This window comes from Oryza sativa, chromosome 6 (assembly GCF_034140825.1).
Source record: "Oryza sativa Japonica Group chromosome 6, ASM3414082v1".
NCBI classification, from domain to species: domain Eukaryota; kingdom Viridiplantae; phylum Streptophyta; class Magnoliopsida; order Poales; family Poaceae; genus Oryza; species Oryza sativa.
The window spans coordinates 11,709,928-11,722,575 of NC_089040.1; the positions used below are offsets into that span (position 1 = coordinate 11,709,928).

A 12,648-nucleotide genomic window follows, 5' to 3' on the forward strand; every position below is an offset into this window, starting at 1 on the left:
TGGAAATAACCACAAAGACTAACCTGCCAAATGTAACAATCATAATTATTACGCACTACTAATGAGTTCCCAAACTGAATGACATACCATCATAATCCTTAATATCGTTTCGGTCACAGTTTGTTGTCATCCTTGCTTACTTTCCATTACCCCTATTCTTATAACAAATTGAATTCATTTGTGCTGGATATCTATTGAAAACATGAAAACAAATTGAATCTATTCAAAATTATGGACAGAAAAAACATGGAATTGAAAATAAAAAATGGATATATTCTTGCATTTACTTTCCTCTCTCCCACTATAGGCCCTACTATTAAAGTGTTATATGCCTGATAGTGTATATACATCAGTACCTCGAGGACAATGTGTTCCTTCAAATGCATGAGTATATGGCTGGCCTGCAAAATACTTCCTCCGTTTCATATTTTAAGTTATTTGACTTTTGTCCCAGTCAAACCTCTTTAAGTTTGATCAAGTTTATAGAAAAATACAGTAGCATTTTCAACACAAAACAAACAGATTATCAACATATATTCAATGTGAGATATAAAGAAACTAATTTGATATTTAGATGTTGCTAAATATTTCTATAAATTTAGACAAACATAACAAAGTTTGACTAAGACAAAAAGACAAACGACTTATAATATGAAATGGAGTGAGTAGAAGTGATGTTGAAAAGTTGATACACTATAGCGCTATACGAATGTCATAACGGCATAATAGAATTTCCTGACAATTGTTCTTTCTCTGAATAAGAACAAATATGCTGAAACTATTCATTGGAAAAAGACACATCATCTCATTACAAATTTCGTACTGAATTACCAAAGAACACATGAAGTGAAAACTGTAGGGATCGATACTAATAATCCATAGAAGAAAGTGAAATAGGCACATAAGAAATATGACTGCAGAAAAGGTAGTCATGCAAACATTCGTTTCCCAAAAGCTATACTGTCACTTATATTTTATAAACAATAAAAATGATGACTTCGGATAAGGGGCCCGAACCTGTATAAAGATCCTTGTCTCCGTCTCTTTTACATCAATCTCGCATATATCCCGACACCAACGATCCCCATACTCTACAAATACCGTAGTCGTGATCTACTCCGTCGACAGTGGCGCTCCAGGTAGGGAGTTTTGGTGTTTCAAGGTTTCAATGAGATGGGTTTCAAGAAGACAGATTTGCCGACGACATACAACTCGACGACTTCGGCTATAGGGTGATACAACTCGATGAGGACCCTCGCCATCTCAAGCTTTGTCAAGTCATCGCCGCTATGGATTTTTCAATGAGGGATACTTCAATGACTTTCGCCCTGGGAGATCTGACCCAGCCAGAGTACGCTCCTCGACTAGATCAGAATCATCGTCGCCAACAATTTGATCTATTGAGATCATCCAAGGTTCAAGACAATTGGCGTACCAGAAGATTTCAAATATATATGATGTTGAACAAGTACGCAACAAGGTAATTAGTAGATTGGTTTTTTAAATTAATCCAATAATTTCGTATATACATCCGGCGTATTTCTACAAAGGTACGCAGTATTTTATAGGGTTAATTGGATCCATACCACTACAAATATGTCATTTTAGATAAATGCTACTACTATTCACGATATAGGCTACGTGCCACTGGAATTTGGGAAATTGGAACCATGCCACTTCGTCGCATTTTCCGTTGGAACCCTAGACATGGGACCCACGTGTTAGTCCCATCTTCCTTCATCCTCACTCTTCTTTCTTCCTCACGTGCAATTGAGGCTAATGGAGATTTTTGACGGAAAACGCGACGGAGTGGCACAGCTCCAATTTCCCCAAATTCCAATGGCACGTAGCCAATATCGTGAATAGTAGTGGCATTTATCTAAAATGACATATTTGTACCTAATTTTCAAATCCATACAATATTGTCAAATCTGTAATTTATTATGTTTAACTAGAGCATGCTTTCGTATAAAACATGCTTGTTTACGGTTTACATAGTACCCAATATTTAATCTGAATCTGTTGTTATATCCTGATAATAATAAAAGATTTATATAGTTTTTTAGTACATGCTCGATATTCTGTACTATATATCTTGCCTTTTAGAAAATATTTTTCAGGAATAATCGAGTTCTTGAGTAGGCAGTGATCAGGTACAACGTCATTATCGAGAACGTTCTCAAACAAATGCAGAGTTATCGGACCAAACCTACCAACGAAGACCGACGACCTATCTCACATATAGATGTCTGGACTATGTGAGATAAGGTTGTTACGGACAATCCCCTCATGAACGTTGTTGACTTGATCACCCGCGTGATTGCAAGCAGACGTCCGATATGCTACAAGTTGGGTATGTGAGTCATGCTGGCCATATGAGTTGCACATGTAATAACCAACTTTAGCACCCCTAAGAGTGGTCGAGGTATGACTACACATCTGGTTTGAGTACATACGTTGTAGCGATCCCACCATCTCTCAGAGTTCTCTACGAGTGGTTGAGGTACGACTGCACACCTGGTCTGAGTACAGGTGTTGTAGCGATCCCATCATCTCTCCGAGTTCTCTATGAGTTGGTACGACTACAAACTTGGTTTGAGTACAGGTGTTGTAGCGATCCCACCATCTCTCTAAGTTTTCTACGAGTGGTCGAGGTACGACTACACATCTGGTCTGAGTACAGGCGTTGTAGCGATCCCACCATCTCTTCGAGTTCTCTACGAGTGGAGGTACGACCACACACCCAGCTTGAGTACATGTGTTGTACCGATCCCACCATCTCTCCGAGTTCTCTACGAGTGGTCGAGGTACGACTACATACCTCATACCTGGTCCTCGACCAACAGTTGTAGCGATTCTCCCACCACATCTACGAGTGGTTGAGTATGTCAACATACCTTGTCCTCGACCATCGGTTGTAGCGATTCTCCCACCACATTTACGAGTGGTTGAGTATGTTTACATACCTGGTCCCTGACCAGCGATTGTAGCGATTCTCCCACCACATCTACGAGTAGTTACATAACTGGTTATTCACCAGCGTGGTAGCAACCTCATCACTCATGTGCATCAATCTCTGTAAGTGTTTATACATATAAAATTTCAATATTTGTCCATTGATCCCTGTCCTTTAAAACCATTGCCTTGTCTCGAAGTCAATCCTATTGTCCTTTTACACTAATCTGACAAGCCTTCGAGATCCCACGGACCTCAGCTGGGGACACTCAGAGCTGATAAGGCCTTATCAGGCACTGCAGGGCTAAATGACCATGTCAGAATCAGTCATGTTAGAGTGCTCTATGGAACCGTATTAACTAAGCCGTGTAATCGGGAATTGATTTTTCCAACTACATGGCTAGGGACTAGGAATTCATAGCTTGAGTTTCGTCTGTTATAAGATTTAATATGTCTTTGTGGAAAAATGACTTTTCCATAAAGACAGCTAGGGGCTAGGAGGGGTATCATACTCCAATTGATGTTGGCGGCTGTTAAATGCTAATTTTATGCCGCCAATACTTGCGTAAAACAGAGATTATAAAACATCCAACATAGTGATAGGGTTTAAATCTAACAAATTTCACAAGCGTTGGTGTATATTTGATGCAAGTAATAAACCGCTGAAGTTGGGAGGAAATCTACACTAAAGTGAAGAAGAATTCCATCCATAAAAGAATTGGACTCACAACCTCATCGAAACATCATAAATTGAGCCCAACAAATACACAAATGGATGCAGAAAGTAGATGAGGAGGTCCAGGAGAAAGCCCACGGGCTGAGGCGCCAGCTAGGGTTCGGCCAAACCCCAATCTAGGCCGTTGATCCTCAGCTTTCATGTGGACGTCTAGGATCACCTCCCAATGATGGTTGCAGGGCATTTTTCACCTTTCCAATTACCATAACCATTATTGGGAGGCTATAAAATGAGCTCTCATCCTCCACCCGCCCACACCCAAGCAAGAGTTGAATTATAAGAGGCTCTTTTATATTTTTAAGTACACTACACTAGATTAGGAAGAGATTGTATAATTTAGAGGTGAAGATTTCTGGTATTGGGGTTTAGGGATGTTAAATAAACTCGACGTAAAGTTGAGGGATGGCAAGTAAACTTATTCCTTTTAACAATTGCAAAACCTGGAGGGTGGTGGATGGGTTGGACGAGGGCAACGGCCCAGCTGATGCGGGTGTCGGCGGTGGTTGAGCTAAACGAGGGTGTCGGCCGGGTGGACAAGGGTGGCAGCCCGACGAACGCGGGCGAGAGCAGCGACCTTGGCAGATGCAAGAAGCAGCGAGGGTTGCTTCTCCTCGCCTCTACACCTTAAAGGTACATAGCCAAAGTACATATTAAATCCGACCTGTACACCTTTGTGGGGTGTACACAGACAAACAAAGTCACGGGTACAGAAGACTAAGCTTCCATTCTTCTTCTAAAATTCCAACCAAAAGTAGAGTAATTCTTCTTTGGTCTCATCTTGGACCAACCCATCATGGCAAAGCTGATCCATCTGATCCGACCCCAACCAAACTAAATTCAAATCCATATATCCATCCAGATTAAAGCTCAAATTGCAAATACTGGCTATTTAACGCCGGTTGTAGACAGTAACAGTGGCATGAGATGATGGAAAAAGCGGTTTTGATCTACCGTTTCAACCGAACAGTTGGACATGTTTTGGGTGGAAGAACCAACTTCGCGATGCTGAGATTACTATGTTGTTGTTCCCTCTTCTTGTGTTCATAAAATCTATAAAAGGAAGGCTTAATTAGCTGGTTTCTCTATTACTAACACCCGGTTTATACTTCACTTAACACAGCTGATCATTGTTAATCAACAGTAATTAATCATGTCATCTAATGCTCCCTGTTTACTACTATGTGCTCTGCTTCTTCTTCTTCTTCTTCCTCGCCATGGCAGCTCCGACCTCGGAGGTGCACCTCTACGGAGAAGGCACATCGTCCTCCGATCAACCCAGCCTTCTTCGCCGTCGACATCGCCGTGCTCATCACCCTCAGTTCCTTCGGATGCCAACACCATGCCACTGGTGCACCGGCGCGGCATCCGTTCTGCGTTCGGTGGCGCGCGGAGCGACGAGAACGGCGGGCAGCCGACCGCCGACGAGGCGTTCGACCGTGATGCTGTCCGCCTCCGTTCTCTCTTCGCCGTGCCGCGGCAGCTGGGCGGTGTGGAGGCGGGTGGTGGTGCCCCCACACCTGCTCCGGCGGCGGCGGCGGGTGGTGGTGTGACGGTTACTCCCATGGTGGCGCCCATCTCGGTGGCTCCTGGCGCGCTGGAGTACCGAGTCCTCGCCGGGTACGGCGCCCCGGCGCAGCGGTTCCCCGTGGCGTTCGACACCAACTTCGGCGTCTCGGTGCTCCGGTGCAAGCCGTGCGTCGGCGGCGCGCCGTGCGACCCGGCGTTCGAGCCGTCCCGTTCGTCCTCCTTCGCCGCCATACCGTGCGGCTCGCCGGAATGCGCGGTAGAGTGCACGGGAGCGAGCTGCCCGTTCACTATCCAGTTCGGGAACGTCACCGTCGCCAATGGCACGTTGGTCAGGGACACCCTCACGCTGCCCCCGTCGGCGACCTTCGCCGGCTTCACGTTCGGATGCATCGAGGTCGGCGCCGACGCCGACACGTTCGACGGCGCCGTCGGGCTGATCGACCTCAGCCGGAGCAGCCACTCGCTGGCGTCGCGAGTGATCTCAAACGGCGCCACCACCAGCGCCGCCGCCTTCTCCTACTGCCTCCCCTCGTCGTCGGCGACGAGCTCCCGCGGCTTCCTCTCCATCGGCGCCAGCCGGCCAGAGTACTCCGGCGGCGACATCAAGTACGCGCCCATGTCGAGCAACCCCAACCACCCAAACTCCTACTTCGTCGACCTCGTCGGGATCAGCGTCGGCGGCGAGGACCTCCCCGTCCCGCCCGCCGTGTTCGCCGCCCACGGCACGCTGCTGGAGGCGGCGACGGAGTTCACCTTCCTCGCCCCGGCGGCCTACGCGGCGCTGCGCGACGCGTTCAGGAAGGACATGGCACCCTACCCGGCGGCGCCGCCGTTCCGCGTGCTCGACACGTGCTACAACCTCACCGGGCTAGCCAGCCTCGCCGTGCCGGCCGTCGCGCTCAGGTTCGCCGGAGGAACGGAGCTGGAGCTCGACGTGCGGCAGATGATGTACTTCGCGGATCCGTCGAGCGTGTTCTCCTCCGTCGCGTGCCTCGCGTTCGCCGCCGCGCCGCTCCCGGCATTCCCGGTGTCGGTCATCGGAACCCTGGCGCAGCGATCGACGGAGGTGGTGTACGACCTGCGGGGCGGCAGGGTCGGGTTCATCCCCGGGCGATGCTGATGAATCGTGGGGTAGCTCATTTGATGGGTCATTTCGCCGAACACTTGTTTGTATGTGTTGGCGCAATGTAGTAAGGCTCGGTTACAACCGAACAGGTCACAGTAAATCACATGCTCCGATTATTCCACAGTTTACCATGCTCGAATAAACTAAGAGAATACATCCAAGTTTCGCTCTACAAGTAAATTTGTTTCCCAATTACATGGAAAATACATAGTACTACTTTCAGCAAGAGAATTTTTTTTTCCTCGAGGGATGACCCGTCTCTTGCGGATCATCCAAATAGTTATAAATATATTTTTTAAAAAAATAATAATATAAATTAATGTCTACTAAACAAATACGCAAAATAAATTTTAATTTCTACAAGGTGTAATAATGTTGAACAAACTAAATGTATGCATATATTCACAGTTATATTTGTTATAACTTATCGAAGTGAAATTTAATTTGTATAAATTTAATTTATATTTATATAAAGTGATATATCACATATTAATCCACCTTATCGTTTATTTTTCATAAGAAATAGGGAAACATGCTCTCTAAGAAAAAAAAAGATAATGCGATTCCTGCCAAATTAGTATCCAAACAACAATATGAATCGATTAATCACTATGAATTCTTTTTGAACCAAAAGTGATAAGGATGCGAAATGGCCTGCAGCCTAGTGGTTACAAGAGCCTTAGTAGCACCTTAGGTCCTGGGTTTGACTCTTTATGGAAGCGAATTTTAAAGAATTTATCGGCATTGTGCTTTCAGTGATAGGCGATGTACCCATCGACAGTGAGGCGCCTGTGGTAACTTTGTCAATCTCGACGATTTGCCGGCCCAGTCTTCAAAGATGTTCATAGGGGTATGGTTTGTGTGCGTGTATTCATAGGGTGAGTGTGCGTACATTATGAGTGTCTGTGTTGTACTGTGTAATTCTAAAAAAAAAAGTGATAATAGACCTTAAAAAAAACCAACTGCTAAAAGGGTTCATATAGGCTTTTTACACGTACGGATAGTGATATTCAGTATGATTGCTGGTTTTTTTTTTAAAAAAAACCGGCAGTAAAAAATGACAGAGTATTTAGATAGCGCAAACTGAAGGTAGCTTCTCGATGTATGTTCATAGAGTTCGTTCCCGCCAGCCACTGACTCAATGAAGAATTGGATTGAGGTCCATGACTATTTCTCATTGTACAACCTGCCGGCTATATAATTACACTGCTTCTCTTCTCCAAACGCTGTACAGCCAAAGGTAAACTTCCATTGCTAATTTGGCCCCAACTTACAGGCTACCGCATTGGTGGCAACGTCCTTCGCAATGTAAAACGAAACCATCATCCATTGGTAGCATTCAACCTTGTACCTTCCTACTGGGCTATAACTATAAGTAGGCTCATAGAGAGATCTATCCTCAATCCTCATCATAGTACTCCTAGATTAATTAGCTTCGATCCCAAACTCCATTCAAGCATGGCTTCAGCCATTGCCTCCTCCATCTTCCTTTGCCTCCTTCTTCTTCTTCTTCCTCACCTCGGCTATTCATACCACACCAGCCGCTACACTCGAGGGTCCACGCATTTCGTCGTTCGCCGCTCCGATGACCTTCCACGGGCCTCGGCGCCGCCGGTGTCCTGCTCGCCTATCCCTTCCGGTAAAGCATTACTTGTCTCCTCCATGCTCAGTTCATTAATACTCACTCCGTTTCTAAATATTTGACACCGTTGATTTTTTAGCACATATTTGACCGTTTGTCTTATTCAAAAATTGTTGTGAAATATGTAAAACTATATGTATATATATAAGTATATTTAACAATGAATCAAATGATAGGAAAAGAATTTATAATAACTTATATTTTTTTTGAATAAGATGAACGGTCAAACATATTTAAAAAAATCAACGGCGTCAAATATTTAGAAATAGAGGGAGTAAATATTTAGAAATTGAGGGAGTACTTACTTCCGTGGTCATATACTCATATGTATTTATTGTTTAGGATAAGATTCGATCCAACGTTTAAAATTTATTGTTTAAAATTTTAAACACACAAAATTCCTCGAATGCCTAGTTTAAAAGAAAAGAAATGACATGTATATTTGCCTATATACAAGATGCTATCGTAATACCATAAATTTATGGGATTTTACAAACTTATTATAACATAAATGGATGGTCGAAATCTAAAAACTTTGGCTGAGTCATCCTAACCGTCAAATATTTTGACCAAAGGGAGCAGTAGTACAATTCATAGTTGCAAAACGTATATGCAGGTGCGAGTAATGGCAAGAAGCTACCTGTGCTGCACCGGCTGAATCCATGCTCCCCTCTCAATGCCGGAGGGAAGCAGAGCACCACGTCGTCGGTGGACGTCTCCCACCGCGCCGGCCGCCGTCTCCGCTCCCTGTTCGCCGCCGTCCAGTCCGGCGACGACGCAGCGCCAGCCCCTGCGCCTGCTGCTGCATCGGGCGGCGTCACCATCCCCACCACCGGCACCCCCGAGCCCGGTGCGCCCGGCTTCCACGACTACACCGTCGTCGTCGGCTACGGCACGCCGGCGCAGCAGCTCGCCATGGCGTTCGACACCGGCCTCGGCATCTCCCTGGTGCGGTGCGCGGCGTGCCGCCCCGGGGCGCCCTGCGACGGCCTGGCGTCGTTCGACCCCTCCCGGTCGTCGACGTTCGCCCCCGTGCCGTGCGGCTCGCCGGACTGCCGGAGCGGCTGCTCGTCAGGGTCGACGCCGTCGTGTCCCCTCACGTCATTCCCGTTCTTGTCCGGCGCCGTGGCTCAGGACGTGCTCACGCTCACGCCGTCGGCGAGCGTCGACGACTTCACGTTCGGCTGCGTCGAGGGCTCCAGCGGCGAGCCCTTGGGCGCCGCCGGGCTGCTCGACCTCAGCCGGGACAGCCGGTCGGTGGCATCACGGCTCGCCGCCGACGCCGGTGGCACATTCTCCTACTGCCTGCCGCTCTCCACGACCTCCTCCCACGGCTTCCTCGCCATTGGCGAAGCCGACGTGCCCCACAACCGCACTGCTCGCGTGACGGCGGTGGCGCCGCTGGTGTACGACCCAGCCTTCCCTAACCATTACGTCATTGACCTCGCCGGCGTGAGCCTCGGCGGCCGCGACATCCCGATCCCGCCCCACGCCGCCACCGCGTCCGCCGCCATGGTCCTCGACACGGCGCTGCCATACACCTACATGAAGCCGTCCATGTACGCGCCCCTCCGCGACGCGTTCCGGCGCGCCATGGCGCGGTACCCGCGTGCGCCGGCGATGGGCGACCTGGACACGTGCTACAACTTCACCGGGGTGCGGCACGAGGTGCTGATACCGCTCGTCCACCTCACGTTCCGCGGGATCGGCGGCGGCGGCGGCGGCCAGGTCCTGGGTCTCGGCGCGGACCAGATGTTCTACATGTCGGAGCCCGGCAACTTCTTCTCGGTGACGTGCCTGGCGTTCGCGGCGCTGCCGTCCGACGGCGACGCGGAGGCGCCGTTGGCGATGGTGATGGGGACGCTGGCGCAGTCGTCGATGGAGGTGGTGCACGACGTGCCGGGAGGGAAGATCGGGTTCATTCCGGGGAGCTGCTGATCGATTTGGTGATCGATCGATGGATTCATACTTCAGTTTCGTCGCGATTTCTTTGATGTATTGCTGTCTTCGTTCATGCACGCGTACGTGCGCACCCATATATGCGCGTGCACAATAAGGCTCGATCGATAACGAATAGAGCCATCGTTCTCATTTTGCTTTGATTTCCTTGCAAGTTTGATATTGTAGCATTATTCTCCGAAGTTAACAGTTTCGACAACGGACATTGTTTATTTAGTGCATCGAGGGCTTGTTTTTGGATTGAAGCAGATTTTGCCCTATGAAAATTTTGACAACTTCAACACTACCTAACGCATGTTTGCTTTGTTACCAATTTTTGTCCACATTTGTTCATTTTCTATAGGTACCTATCAAATTTTTGGTAGGATAAAAATTAACTCTAAACCAAATATACTCTAAATTAGTATCAAAAGGTTACCTCAGCTAGATTTGAGCTCTTGTTCCGTCTATCAGCAAACTGTCTGTGAGAAAATATTCAATAAGTCAGAGATTATTTTTTGGAGATCTAAATATTATGCAACCCCCTGCTACAGAGTAATCCAACGGGGTTACATAATCTATAGAACAAAGTGAAGATACAAGATATAGGGTGGGACTTCTCTTCTCATTCATCATTCTGTCATCCTCAACCACAAGTGTACAAATGAGCAGCCCCCCTCCTCTTTGTATAGCCACCTTGAATAGATGGAAGGTTTAGGTGTGGGCCCAATTAGTATATACATGGAAGATTTCCATATTGCTTGTATGGAAGATTTCCTAACACTCCCCCTTGTGTACTCACCGCGTGATGTCTATGCATCATCAAAACTCCAGTAAAAACCCAGTGGGAAAAATTTGGAGAAAGAGTACATAGCATACGCTTACAATGTCGCACGGATTGCCTCGTTAAAAACCTTGATAAGAAACTGTTGGGAAAACTTATCCAAGGGAAAAAGAGTACAATCCACCCAATTCTTCGTTCAATCTTTCTAGATTGATTTTGGGTATTTGATTTTCTACATCAAGATTCTGAAATGAGTCAGCGAAATTCTCCCCCTGAATTTTGCATTTATCTAAATCTCATTATTCCGATTTCTCGAGCACACATATTCAAGAGAAGATGTAAATAATGAGTCAGTGGATGAATCTACAAGACTTGCACATGACTTAGTTCATTGCTTCTATGTAATTCATGTACATAGAAGAGATTGGGGTTCATGTGCTTAGTGAGTTTGCTTCTCACGTAACTCATTTGTATATGTTCGACATATGCTGCTTAAATTTCATAAATAGTCGGGGTTTGAAATAGTTTTCAAATCATGATTTCTATCGCGGGTAACTGTTGGCGGTTGTTAAAAGCCAATCTCATACCGCCAACATCTGCATAAAGTTTAGATAATAAAACATCCAACATAGTGATAGGTGCTTAATCTCACATATTCCACAAGTGTTGGTGTATATTTGTATGCAGGTGATAAACCCCGATGTTGGGAGGAAATCTAGACTAAAGTGAGGAGAAATATGTATCTCTACAAGGATGGGTTGTAAACTTCATCAAAACATCAGTGAATCAACCCAAAACTCCGAGAAATGGATAGAGGAAGGTCTAAGGAGTCCACCGACCGAAGGCCAGGCCAGGAGGGCCTAGCCCAGGTTTGACCGAACCCCCTGGTTCGGCCGAACCCCCCTGATCACCGTTGATCCTGGGGTTTGGCGTGGACACTCCAGATCACTCCCTGATGGCGCTTGCGGGGTACTTCGGACATTTCCCTTTCGCCAACCTTCATACCTACCTCTATATAAAGGCTTCACTTCCTCACTGCATACACACACTTCCAAGCTTGAGCTGAATTATAAGAGGCTCTATTGTACTATATTGTATACTAGAATAGGAAGAGAGTAGAGTAGAAGAAGTCAGAAGAATTCCAGTGTTGTCAGTAATCTTCTCCTATTTTTTTATTCTGTTTATTATTTTGAATTTAATATAATATTCTTCTTGAGTAATTTAGATTTATCTTGTGAGAATTATCTCCTAAATAGCATACGGGATTATTGTTCACTATAATCAACTAAACTATAGTGATTGCTTTAGTGAGTTATAAACACTAAAGTAGATAGTAATTCCTTAGACGTGGTGTTTAGGTAATTATTATCCAGTAATTGTTGCGTATCCCACAGTACGTTTAAGGTAGGTGTAGAGGTGGTGACAGCTCTCGAGATCACTTAAGTCCTCCCTGTCCGGGTACATAGTAGAGCGACATCTGGGAACAGCGGGTTGCCAGTGCCTGAAGTATTGCGTTAGGATTAAAGTTAAGCTTTCCCTAGACACTGTTTCTCACTAGTAAATCCTCTCTATCCTGGCCTATCATTTGCTTGGTGTCCTTGGATGAACCGGAGGAAGATCTGATCACACACGTTCCCTTGGATTCGATACCCTTGGAATACTCCGTAGGGGAAGTGCTACATCGGTATATCCGTGCGCTTGCGGATTTTATCTGTAACCGTATTAAATACCAACAGTAGCCATCTCTCAAAACCATGCCGAGGCTCTAAATAGTTCAACGATGCTTAGTTTGGTTTAGTTCAATTAGCCAAGTATTCATGTGCTGCTATGACACACTTGTGTTTGGGAATTCCGTCCCATTTTGGCGATAATTGACTATTCCAAAGCTATACACCATGAACATTTTTAAGTGCAATTGAACTGATGTACTAGGTTTCCAT

General features: G+C 46.2%; 2 protein-coding genes across 2 annotated transcripts; both read left to right on the forward strand.

The window, feature by feature from the left end:
• The first annotated feature begins 5,030 nt into the window (after positions 1–5,030).
• Positions 5,031–6,338, forward strand: LOC107277751 (aspartyl protease AED1). The gene has a single exon (XM_015786805.2). It carries the CDS (start codon positions 5,031–5,033, stop codon positions 6,336–6,338), a length of 1,308 nt encoding a protein of 435 aa, XP_015642291.1.
• A 1,464-nt stretch (positions 6,339–7,802) lies between these two features.
• Positions 7,803–9,924, forward strand: LOC107281261 (aspartyl protease family protein At5g10770). The gene is made up of 2 exons (XM_015786806.2): positions 7,803–7,983; positions 8,603–9,924. Exons 1-2 carry the CDS (start codon positions 7,803–7,805, stop codon positions 9,922–9,924), a joined length of 1,503 nt encoding a protein of 500 aa, XP_015642292.1.
• Positions 9,925–12,648: the final 2,724 nt, after the last annotated feature.

Bases quoted from the DNA above. Each gene is read 5' to 3' on its own strand.
- LOC107277751 (XM_015786805.2), top strand. From the start codon at position 5,031: ATGCCACTGGTGCACCGGCGCGGCATCCGTTCTGCGTTCGGTGGCGCG.
- LOC107281261 (XM_015786806.2), top strand. From the start codon at position 7,803: ATGGCTTCAGCCATTGCCTCCTCCATCTTCCTTTGCCTCCTTCTTCTT. The intron at 7,984-8,602 runs GTAAAGCATTAC...ACGTATATGCAG, and splicing joins CTGCTCGCCTATCCCTTCCG to GTGCGAGTAATGGCAAGAAG.